Below are 12,436 nucleotides of genomic sequence, written 5' to 3'. Positions count from 1 at the left end.
GCAACAATATTACATCTGCCTGCGAATAGGAAGGAAGATTAGAGATCAGTACTTTCTTTAGGATAGTTTAGAGCTCAGGCTAAGCAGACCCTCCTTTTGCACAAGTCTTATTTCTACCTTGCTGCCTCCAGGGGTATTCAGAAAAGGAAAGGATGCTGGACCTAAATCTAATCCCAAATCTTCTAGCTTTAGTCTCAGGAAAGAAACTTCTCCCCTTAAAGTTTCTTACCAAAGGGTAAGAAGAGAATATTTGTGCAAGACAGGTTTGTGAATTGTGTGCTAGGGCCAGCCTGGCTAAGTGTCAACTAGACTCTAGGCTGCATCCCCAGAAGTCGTCACTAGGGGGCAGCCTTGTACCCCGAGCTGAGTCCAGGGACCTGCTGCACTTCCTACGTGGCCAGGATTACCCCTGCTGCCCAGCAGGTCCCTCTGCCTTCCTGCTGTGGTTTGGGTTCTTGCAGAGTCACCCTGCTCACCCCATAGTAGGGTTTGCCTCTGAGGGCTGGCCAGGGTTTTAGGAAGTGAGAGCATCTCTCCCGTGGCTGAGAAATGATAAGCAAATTTAATGGAATTATTTGGGTGTGTCATTTGAATGGTCAAGCCGGGGCAAATGGATGCTTGCTACTCCTGGCTTGCTTCCTTCTTCCTTGAAGCTTTTCGGGGCTGGATGGACATGTTCATATTGTAGCCTCTAGGACTTGGCCAGAAAATTCCCCTGTAAAGGTGAATTTTAGGGAAAACTGCCTGTAGTTCGGGTGACTGCCAAGGGCATGTGCCAGTAGTGCGAATATTCTTTCATTTGCTCATTGTTAGGAGGGATCCGGCTGTATTAGTCACACTTTGAAAGAGTCTCACATTCTGCCCCTCCATGAAAGCCATCCCAGTGTTTGCTGACTTCCTGGGAAGTTTGACACTGTCAAACCGTAGCAAGGAAAGCAAGACTGAGAGCTTTCAGTTTGTTTTCCACCCTCCAAAACCAGACAGGAGTTTATGTGTGTGCATTTTTTAAAGAATAACTCAAAGGTTTTCTTAGATATTGTCTTCTCTGGGCTTGGGGGGGGGGAGGGGGCAATTAAAACCAGAGTAATTCATTTATTCTAATGGAGACTCTGAATATTTTAACATTAAACCCACTCCTCCAGCACTAATGCTCTCTCTGCAAATGTTCCAAGGTAATTGGGAAGGTTTTACCACTCCATTAGAAGTGCTGAGAACCCGGTGAGAAACAGAAAACTGTTCTGTCCCGAGGCTGGCAAATAAAAGCAGGAAAAAAATCGCATGGGCACAGAATGACAGCTAAATTATGCTCACAGAGTATTGGAATACAGGTAATAATTTCTCTACAAAGATGTATCCATTCTAAGACACACAACTCACCAATGACCAGGTACTAGGCTGTCTGACTTTTTTTTTTCTCTCAAGAAAAATAAAATTTTAAGACTAAAACAAAGTTTCCTGTCTATTTCTCTCCTGGAGCCCCAGTCCCTCCACTAACAGCATGCACAAGCTCTTTGGGACTATGGTGAGGACAGCTGACATGCTAACACCACTCACCATACAGGATGGTTAACATGGACACGGGCATGACAAGGAAACCCAGCAGCATATCAGCTATGGCAAGTGACATCAGGAAATAGTTGGTGGCATTCTGCAGCTTTTTCTCTAGGGACACTGCCATGATGACCAGTATGTTTCCCGCAATGGTGAGAATAATCACGACAGTTGTCAATAAAGCAGACCAGTTTTTTTCCTGGAGATGAAGAATGGAGAGGCATGTCGGTGGGAGGTACCCTTCGCAGGAGAGGTTGGTTCTGTTTTCAGCATCAATTGTCCAGTTCGAGGCTTCGGAAGTGTTAGCATCCCTGGAGTTGAAGTCATTAGGGTAGAGCCTCGAGTCGTCACCTAATTGCATTAAGGAGTTTGGAATTGAGCTCAGGGAGATATTGTCTTCACAGAGAATTTCCATGTCTAAGCCGGAAGTTGTAGCAGATGAAGTGTGGAGAGACTAGCGAGTCATAGCCGGGGCTCACCATTCATCTTTACGTCCTGGAGCTAGGGCATGCTGAAGCGGAGACCTGTGTGGCTCCTCTGGCTGCTTTCTCCTCTTCCATAGTAAGAGTTACAGAAGTGTGATGGCTCTTGATTATGCCTCGCTTCACAGTGCTAGGGAGAGTCCACGGCGGAGCTGTAAGTTCTCACGGAAGCAAAGGCAAAAAAAGCAGTGTGGAGCATTTGGAGACACAAACGTGTTCCTGGTTAAGGAAGAAAAGTTTTGTATCCGGTGAGAATCTTTCAGCCAATTCTCGGGTTGGATATGCTGCTTTCAAGAGTTCAGCCATCACAAAGTTAAAACAGCATGAGATCCAAAACGAGGAGGGAGGGCTGTGTGCCCTCTATATTAATTAAGGAAGTCAATTAAAAATCCACGCAATGTTAATGCCATCATAAGGGTTAACCCTTTTTAGTCTCAGGCAGAATCGCCGCAGCGATGGTCAGGAATTTCAGCTTGTATCTCTGGCTCAGTTAACGAAAGGAAAACGCATCCCGAAGCGCAGCAGAGAACTTTCCACATCAGAAATTCTCGCGGCAATGACGGCATTCTAGCCAAGCGTGACTTTAAGCAGAAAGAAAATCCCACAGCAGTAAAGGACAGCAGCCGAGGAACTTACATTCATTGTCGCCAGGGTCCGCTATCCTGTGACTTGCCTGTCGCATGGTGACTAGGCCAGTGTGGAATCCCCTCTCTTTGAGCTTCTAGCAGCATAAGATGATAGTAATTTGATTTCTGTTTCTGCTGACTTCAAAAACCGCATGCCGGTTCCAGCACGGTTGAAGTCTGTGCTGGCTGCTTCTGCTACTGCTGAGCTTGGTTGGGTCTTCCCTCCCAGAGCCTGGCTGCTTGCTGAGGCGAGCGCACAGAGAGGAATCAGTCACTAGGGAGCCCCTCTCAAAGTCACACAAAAGAGCCGCAGGGAAAGTAGGAAACGCTGTCTGTATCAAGAGGCTCCCGGAGCTCCAAAAGAATAAGCCCCTCCTGGTTGCCTCCTTCCTCAGACCTCCCTCTGTCACTGTGTCATAACCTGCAAGGTGGCAACAGCCAGGAAGGGCGGACCAAACAACCCCCTCCCCCGCGCGCCCCCATTCTTTCTGCTACAGGTTAATTAGGAACCTTTCCTTAAAAAAAGAGAGAACAAGGAGACAGCTTAGGGGACAGCAGGCAGGAGGGGTACATGGCAGTCATATTTTTAGGCTGAGGGGTGAAGAATGAGAAGATAAATAAGGCTAGAAAACGGCATGTCCTGGGATCTGGGAGCATCCAGCACTTCTATCCAAGCCAGTGATGATGTGTCCAGGAGGGATGGCTGACCGTGGCGACATGAGTTCAGAGGAATCAGGAAGTCTGTGGCAATAACTGATAAACTATCAGAACAATTTTTAGTTACTTAAATGCATTTAAGCACACACACTATTGCTATGTGTATGCATCCTGTAACTAGCTTACTTTTCTTCATCTCAAACCTGTCGCCAAGAAATAATGAAAAACTTCATGTTAGAAAATGAAGGGTTTTGTTCTATTTTGTTCTATGTTTTTTTCCCCCAGAAGTGACCCTAATGATAAAGCGACTCACATGCAAAAGAAGCTCTCTCCCAAGTGGTCCTTAAAGGAAGATAGATGCACTCATGACAGATAAGAAAATGGATTACTTTCTTATAATAATCCTGGACACCAGGGGCTTTTGGGGGGTTCTGTCCATCTCATTCTTCTCTCTGTCTTTTACATTCTCAGTTCAGCCACTCCTGTGCCTTCGATGTGTTGTCAATTCTCCTCATGGCAGTGAGCTAAATGTCCAGTTGCCTTCTAGATCCGTTTGTCTATGACCCAGGAGACCTTCCATCCTGACCCTCTCTTTGAGGTTTATTGCCACATGTCCTCCTGGCTCATGAAATCATCATACGGTCCACCCAGCCCTTCATCCCTTCTTCCTGCCTATGCCCAGAGGTTCCCAGCATTCCCTGCCCCGCACGCAAAGTTCTCAGCTCTCCTCTGCTCAGCCCACAGTGGGGAGCCCTTCTGCTCTTCCTGGGCAGGCACATAATTTCCCAGATTGCCTACCTGGGACTGGGCTGCTGGTCTTGTGAGTGCAGTGCATGCCGTGTGTGTGTGTGTGTGTGTGTGTGTGTGTGTGTGTGTGTGTGTGTGTGTGTGTGTGTGCGCGCGTGCGTGTGCGTGCGCGTGTGCGAGTGCGTGTGCGCGCGCGCTAGTGCGCACGTGTATACAGAGTAGGTGTGGGAGTCATAGTCCTTTGGTTCAGAATCCAGCTTTTTAACTCATACAACCTAACTCAGTTGCCTTTAGAGCCCAGTGCTCTCTCCTCCCAGGGTGGTATTTAGCTCCATCCCTGGGTTACAGTGAGGTATCAGACAACATGCACAAATGTTTAGCCTATGCCTGGCTTATAGGATGCTCTACATTTTACACTAGCCATTTTATTCCTATTAAAATTATTACTGATTGAAGGAAAAACACATCACTACCCTCTTGCCTATATTCCTTATCTCTTCTTTGAGGGATACACAACCCTTTTCTCAGTCTGCTCATTCTCTGGGGCCCCCATTTTTCAGGCCTATACTCTCACAGCTTTTTCAGGGGCAGCCTGGCAACAGCCTGAATCTTCATAATTCTGACATTTCTCATATTTTGCGTGCTTGAAGTTCCTCGAGACTGGAGTGTGGACTGCTCTCACTGCCTGTCTTTCTGTATCCTCCTTGTGAATTTCCAGGGTGCAGCTCCCAAGTTGAGAATCCCAGGTTGGGCACCTGTTAGTTACCTCTGTGACTTTGATTAAAACTCTTCAATCTCCACACCTGGTTTCCTCATCTGGATGAAGAGGAATGGGATTAGCCATGCACCTACTTCAGAGAGTTAATCTCAGAGCTAAGTAAATTTATAGATTTGCCTTGCATATTACAAGCCCATAGGTTTTTAGCCTTACTGCTGTTATTGGATATTTCTTTCAGGGAGCTTGCTGGGTGCCATCCTCCCCCAGTGAAGGCAAAGTCGTCAGCATCCTCTGCAGCCTTTCGTTTGGATGCTAATCACAGTGAGTTCAAGCCACATGAAGGAAAGAGGAGGTGTGTGTGTGTGTGTGTGTGTGTGTGTGTGTGTGTGTCTTGTTCATGGTTGGCTGCATGGTTTTTCATTTAGATACTCAGGAGATAAAAGTGTTAGTCAGCGTCTAATGCTTTTTGAAGGTGGCACAAGCCCGTGATCTCAGTTGTTTAGAGGGCTTGGGAAGTAGGGTGGTAGGTTCAAGGCTACCCTGGGGGAAACTAAACTATAAAAACAGGGTTACTTGCAGTTTTTGCGGCTTAATGGACAAAACAGTATAGACATGATCTCTCTAGGTTGTTGACTACTGATAATAGAATGTGAGTCAGACTGGGTAGGAAGATCGTTGCATTCCTATACGTTTTAGATAATAACAAGACTATTGTGACATTTTAATATATGTGTAAATGTGATATGTTTCAATAATATTCAACCCTACTGATTCCAAGTTAGATAGTCCTTTTGAGTTTGCAGTGTGTTGGTGGCTGTGTTGGACACTGAATGTTCTGTCCAGCACCCCCTGCTGGACTGTAGTGCTGAACTTTGTTACTGTGGGAACTATTAGCAGATGGCTCTCAGCTATGAAAATTACTCTCAGCCAAAGAGGCCCCTTGACATGTGGCGTGGCAATACTACTTTCTTGGGGTGCGGGGAGGTAGTTCTGATATGATGACCTTTGAAGGCTGTCAGTGACCTCCTTAGAGGAGCTTCTCCTTAGATGTGCTGAGACTCCCCCTCCTCTGCAAGCTGTGCCCCCTCCTGTGAGCCCCGCCCCCCACAAGCCTCACCCCTCTCCATCTTCTGCTACCCTATAGGTGCTGATCTCTGTAAGCCTTCCCCAGTACACCCTCTCACACAAACCTGCCTGATTTGGCTTCCTGGGTAACTCAGCCTAAGACTTAACTTTCCCAACTCCTGTTTCAATGTTTGTTTATTTATTTTCCACCCCCTGGATGAGTCTGTCCTACAGAGAGCAGAAGTAGAATGGTTGCTTAAAGTGAATTCTGCTTTAGAATAAATTTCCAGTTACCAATGGACAATGGCTGCCTTATTACTGCTGGAAGAATCAACAGCTCAAATCAATTTATTATTTGAGGCAGAATTCTCAAATGATTGGGCTTTACATATGGGGGTGCCTTTTATAATTCATTTGTTTTGAATAGGCCAACAGGAAATGGTTGATTAAAGTTGCTTTAAAAATTGCTGGAGTAGCGTTGGAAGCCCTTGCTGAACCTCTTTTGTTTCCCCTCCCATTCTATAGCCACTTGGTTCCTGAAATATTAATGCTTTATAGTTGTTGAAATATGTGAAGAAAAAGTTCTGTGAGTAAATAAATCTAGAACATATTGCATCTTTATAGCCTTCTCTTAAAAATACACTGTGTGCATTAGCATTTTAAAGGCTATGGGGAGATGCTGTAATAAGGAAATTTGCTTCTATTTATCTCTTTTCTCCCTTCTTCCAAAACATTCACTGTAGGTCAATTTTATTTTCTTTCAAAGAATTGAGTTATATTTTGCATTCATCAAAATATAAAGGCCTTAAATATGTAATTTAGTGAGTTTTGAAAAATGTATACACCCACACAACCACCACCCAAATCAGCAAGCCTACCATTTCCATATTTCCATTACTTTTGAAAGTCTCTTCATATCCATGGTTGACCTCTGCTTAAGCCGGAGACAGCTGGTTTCCTTTCACTCCATGGAATGTCTGTGAGCTCTATACAGTTTGCTACTGTAAAACTCTGTGTGTGTGCATGTGTGTGTGTGTGTGTGTGTGAGACAGACAGACAGACAGACAGACAGACAGACTGAGAGACAGACACAGACAGAAGGTGGGTGGGGTGTGTGGTGTGGTGAGACCAAAGGAGGAGGATATCTGGTGTCCTACTCTGTCACTTTCTTCCCTATTCTCTTAAGATAGGTCTCTTACTACACCTGGAGCTCACTGTTTCTTGGTCAGCTGGTTAACCAGAAGGCTCCAATGGGTCTCCTGATCCACCTCATATCAGCAACGAGACTAAAGGTCCACGTGGGTATGTCTACCTTTTATGTGTGTGTTGGGACTCTAAATTGAGGTGCTCATGTTTGCTTAGCAAATGATCTTAACCATTGAGCCATCTCCCCACAACTGTACCCCCCCCCCCCACACTCCTTAATTTAAAAAACAGGTGATAATCCAGTAAAATCTTCAAGAGTCTATACATGAATATAGACTGGATCTATATTCTGTCTGTCCTTTTAAAATTTTACCTTTCCAAGATGGTGCCAGCATTAGTCTCTATTTAATCAACTAAATCTAATTTTGTCCCGAATTGGCAGCATGGAGTTCTTTTAGTCCATGTCCTTCCTTAGGAATCTGTCCCTGAGATTTCTGGGACATAGATTTTACTACTGGTCTAAGGCTGACAACCCACTATTCACAGGAGACTTTGTTTGTTTGTTTGTGGTACTCGATCTGCCATCCCCCCTTAGATGCTCTATTTCTCAGGTTTGAAACAAGCTTATCCTTTTTAATTTTTTTCTTTTGTTGAAGATAGACTCTTTCATTTGATATATTCTGATTACAGTTTCTCTTCTCATAATGCCGCCCTGTTCCTCCCCACCTCTGCTCTCATCTGGATCCACAACCTTTCTGTCTCTCATTAGAAAACAAACAGTCATCTAAGGAATAATAAAATAAAATAGGACAAATAAAAAATAAACAAACCAGAATATAACTAAACAGCCAAACAAGGAAAAGAGCACAAGGAACACATATAGACACAGAGACACACACACTTGCACACAGAGGGATCCCATAAGACTCCCAAATTGGAAACCATAATATATATGCAAAGCACCTGTAAAGTTAAGAATCAAAAGCCCTGACTTAATGTTGTATGACAGAGGACCTGTAAAAAACACCATTGAGCTCTTTTGTGTTGGCCATCTATTGCTGGGCATGGAGCCTGCCCTTGAGAGGTTTTTGTTTTCCCAGTGAGACTCCCTTGTAGAAAACTAATTTCTTATTTGTGGGTGGTTTTTAATTGCAGATAGCTTCTGGGTTTTGGCTAGGGGCATGTATTTACTTTTCCTTTTCAGCTCTAGGAGCCCATGTGGTGTAGGCCCTGAGCATGCTACCTTAGTCTCTGAGAGTTCTGATATACAAGCTAACACTCTTGACCGCTGTATGTCTGTAATGTACAACTGCCATTGCCTTTATCAAAAGAAGCAAACGTTTGAAGTTAGTGAACGACTGTTAAGCTTTGATTTTTTTCTTAGTGGATACTTAGTTTACAATGTTTATTAACTAGATAACTGTTGAGTACTGTGTCGATTACTGTGCTAGGTGCTAAGTACACCCTTGAAAGTAACCAGCTTCTAGCTCAAACACTTGACTGCAGCATGGATGACTATTGGATTTGGGGAGAAGAAATAAATTTGGCAATCAGCGACACATTGATGGCATTTGAAGTATGACACTGGGTGAGATCATAGTGGAATCTAGAGACAGAGAAGGGAAAAGGACTGAGGTCTGAACTCTGGCTTTTTCCAGTATTTGGTGGTCAGGGAGGATCAAAGTAGTCAGTTAAGTAGGTTGAGTTTAGATAGCACTCAGTTTACAATGGGGTAAACTTCTCATGATGAGTTCAAAACCATGAGGATGGAATACCAACGAGCTTGTGAGAATGGCACCAGTGGTCAGTGTAACCTTGTTCTAGTGGGGTGCTTAGAGCAGACATTCAGCTGAGTGGGTTCAAGAGAAAGGTGGAAGGGATGGAAGTATTGGCAATGCACTAGTGCAGACAGCCTTATGGAAGATACCTGGGGAGCACCGCTGGGAGCACGGAGGTGGGTGAAGGGATGTTGGGTATGATAGAGCATAGCACCCGGAGGTGAAGACAAAGAGGACCAGGCAGTCAAGGCAAGCCTGGAGTAAGTACGGAGACAGGCAATTGATACTAAAATGGTGTTAGATACTTCTTATGACAAAATTCTTGGGTGATGACAAGGGGTTGAAAAACATGTAAAAATATAGAAACAGGGAGATAGGACAGGTAGGTGCTGATGATAGAGGTGGTGAAAGATGTTTCCATTTCTTCATTAGCTTGGCAAAGCAGTGGATGAGTGTTTTTACAAAGTGCATACATTTTGTGAAGGTGGTTAACAGGTTGATGGGATCAAGTGCTAAGGGCCAGGAACAGCTTTTGGTAAGATAGTCCGAGACCATCTTCCATGAAGGTTGCATCTGTGGTGAAGTCAGAAGATACCAGATTCAGAATTTTGCAAGCAAAGTGAGTTAAATGTGGCTTCTCTTCAGTGGAAACTTCTGGTTTCTTTGGAAAGTCAATTATGTCACATGATGTTTTGCTGGGGCACACAGGATGTTTTGCTAAAGCAGGCATGTGAAAGAATTTTTCCTGAAGCAGACACAGGTGAAAGGATGTTTTGCTGTAGCAAACACGTCAAAGGACACATGATGAGGGAATATAATTATGACCCGACAGACTTTGGGAGCTAGAGCATTGGTCTGCTTTGTTCTGCCTTGCTATTCTTTGATAGTGACATGCATGTATTGGTTCACCTGACATTGCGTTGCTGAGCTCTGCTTGTGGTGATCTCAGAGAGAAACTCGCCAAAGACCTTCTTATGAGGTTCCGTGACTTCTTGCCACTTAGATGTCCTTGGGCCAGCTAGTGAGTCTTGTAGTTTCTTGACGATTGAACTGCGGCTGATGGTTCATGCATGGTGTTAAGCATGTCCTGAGAGGACTGGACTGAAGCTGCTGGTTTGTATGTGGTGTTTGCTACTGTACTGATCTGCTGATACCCTGACAACAAAGATTGGACTTGCTCCCAAAGAACTATTTCTAAACAGGTCAACTTCCCTTATGCCCTAATAACTTTTCTCTTCCACTGCCTCTGGTGGGTGGTGGGCTAGAGGAGAGATTGAACCCTTATTAAAGTAGGTTGGAGAAAAATTTTAACCTATGCTTTCCCAAGGCTAGGCTGCTCTGGAAGGAAGACTATTAATTCTGTTCATGGAAGGTGCTGTTTGACACTTATTTTGTTCAGTAAGTTTTTACTCAGTCACACTGTCTCTGGGGTCTTAGACATCCTTAGGTTTCAGGAGAAACATCATATTTAGCTACATTCTTCTGCGGGAGTTAAGTAGCCCCTCTAGTCAGGAGTGACCTAAAAGTAGTGTAAGTATATTTCCTCAAGTATTTAACTTATTATCGGCCATGACCTTGGTTTGAGAGAAATTAATATATCACCACCTAGACTCTCATTTATTTTCTTACATGAAAAAGAAAACTTTTGGGGGAGATGATCTGCACTAGTCCCTAAGTACCACTCTTTGAAAATACTCACTGTGTGTTTTTTTTTTTTTTTTTTTTTTCAAAATTTGAAACTTTCTTGCAGGAAGATGTTTGGTCAGGATGCCTAATTTTGTTTGAGTAAGAACTGCTGGGTACTCCTCATATACACATGACAAAGTAAGACTTGCTTCTCATTTCTAAGCAGGGTCTGGTGTGAGCCAGGGTTGTCCATAGAAGATGTGAATTCTGTTTTCTGTTCAGTATCACAAAAACACTTGTTGGATTTGTCTGCCGGATCAAACCTGGTTTCCACGTTCTGTTTAAGGGGCTATCAAGAGTAATGGCTGAAGCCCTCTCCAAGCATGAAGAGGCCTCTAGATTAGCTTTATCAAACCAGCATCATGAGAAAAGCAGGCTTTGGGTAGGAAGAAATATACCCAAAGAGAAAGAAACACGTTTGTGTTTGGAGAAGAGGTATCTTACTCGTTTGCTTCTTCCATAGGAGGCTGCTTCTTTCCCAAGTATGACCTTGACCTTGACCTATTTTAGAACTTTGCTTCCTTTGTAGTAAGAGGGCACCATGAGTTAAAGGAAGCCTCGAACTTTTACATGATTAAATGGGTAGACTGTATTATCAGTTTCTGTGTCTTCCAATGAGTTAACTACCGTGAGTCACTGTGACAGAGCATTGCCTTCCCTGAGAGACACCAAGATAGCAAAGTCAAATTTGCACCTTCAGGAGGCTACTTTTCAAATCCAAATGACTGTTCTTTCTGTCTACCTAATATCGATGATTCATGCGGTTAAGCCCTCAGGACATTTTATAAATATCTCAGATGGGGTACTGGGAACCGTTGAAATGGCTCAGAACATGACTTCAATTTGGTTTCTTCTAAGGCCACAGAAAATTACTCTCCTTGTTCAGTTGTTCATCTCAAATTAGCTCAGCTCTGCTCTCCAGGATGAGGTAGCATGCTTCCTTTTGGTATGTCAGCTGTCTTCTAAGACCTGGGGTTAACTTTCAGTGACAAAAGTTGCCAGAGGCAAGTGACTTAGAAGCAGCAAAGGTTTACTATGGCTCAGTTTCAGATGATTTCTGGGGAGTCACCTGGCTCTACTGCTTTGGGCCTGTGGTGGCTTAGTGCCACACAGTAAGAGCGTGTTGTGGAGGCAACTTTAAGCCTTATAGTAGTTTCAAGATCAGGAGACTATTAACCTTCCTTCAGTTAGCCTCAAGAATTCTACTTCTCAAAGGTTTTCACTACTTTTCAATAGGGGCATGGCTACGGGTCAAGTCTTTACCACATTGTCCTTTGAGGGACACAGTTCAAATCCAAATCACAGCAGACTGGCTCTGTGACGATGAAGTAAAAATGTCATAGTCTTTACTTGTCAAAATTAATCATTTGATCTTAAGAAGCCTAGTATCCCCTCTTTGAAGGCCATTATTGTCCCCACATCTTTGGATGCTGTTGGAATTCTCTAGAGCATTAGACTAAGGGGGTTCATCTTGCTTCAGACCTCATCTGGGGGAAAGAATTGCAGTAGGTTTATCTACTGCTTGGTTCCACACAGTGTGTCTGTGGGAGCTAAAACCATCCAGTGGAAGTAAGACAGCATTTTCAACAATTGGTGCTGGCACAACTGGTTGTTATCATGTAGAAGAATGCGAATCGATCCATACTTATCTCCTTGTACTAAGGTCAAATCTAAGTGGATCAAGGAACTTCACATAAAACCAGAGACACTGAAACTTATAGAGGAGAAAGTGGGGAAAAGCCTTGAAGATATGGGCACAGGGGAAAAATTCCTGAACAGAACAGCAATGGCTTGTGCTGTAAGATCGAGAATTGACAAATGGGACCTAATGAAACTCCAAAGTTTCTGCAAGGCAAAAGACACCGTCAATAAGACAAAAAGACCACCAACAGATTGGGAAAGGATCTTTACCTATCCTAAATCAGATAGGGGACTAATATCCAACATATATAAAGAACTCAAGAAGGTGGACTTCAGAAA

The 12,436-nt window shown here is 43.9% G+C and overlaps 1 protein-coding gene and 1 long non-coding RNA gene across 3 annotated transcripts in view; one reads left to right on the top strand and one right to left on the bottom strand.

The window, feature by feature from the left end:
* Positions 1-3,025, bottom strand: part of Htr2a (5-hydroxytryptamine (serotonin) receptor 2A) — a 65,986-nt gene extending 62,961 nt beyond the window's left edge. The window contains exon 1 of the mRNA NM_172812.3: positions 1,555-3,025. Coding sequence (NP_766400.1) covers positions 1,555-1,966 — 412 coding nt within the window. The 5' untranslated portion in view covers positions 1,967-3,025. The remainder of the gene's footprint in view (positions 1-1,554) is intronic.
* A 27-nt stretch (positions 3,026-3,052) lies between these two features.
* The window catches only part of Gm41210, a 31,465-nt gene continuing 22,081 nt past the window's right edge, over positions 3,053-12,436 (top strand). The window contains exons 1-2 of one of the 2 annotated variants that reach the window (XR_874820.3): positions 3,053-5,102; positions 7,037-7,148. This is a non-coding gene — a long non-coding RNA (predicted gene, 41210). Of the gene's footprint in view, positions 5,103-7,032; positions 7,149-12,436 lie in introns of both variants that reach the window. The other variant, XR_001781399.2, reaches the window with a different exon arrangement.

This window comes from Mus musculus, chromosome 14, assembly GCF_000001635.26.
Source record: "Mus musculus strain C57BL/6J chromosome 14, GRCm38.p6 C57BL/6J".
Taxonomy (NCBI): domain Eukaryota; kingdom Metazoa; phylum Chordata; class Mammalia; order Rodentia; family Muridae; genus Mus; species Mus musculus.
This window is presented reverse-complemented; position numbering and strand designations above follow the sequence as displayed.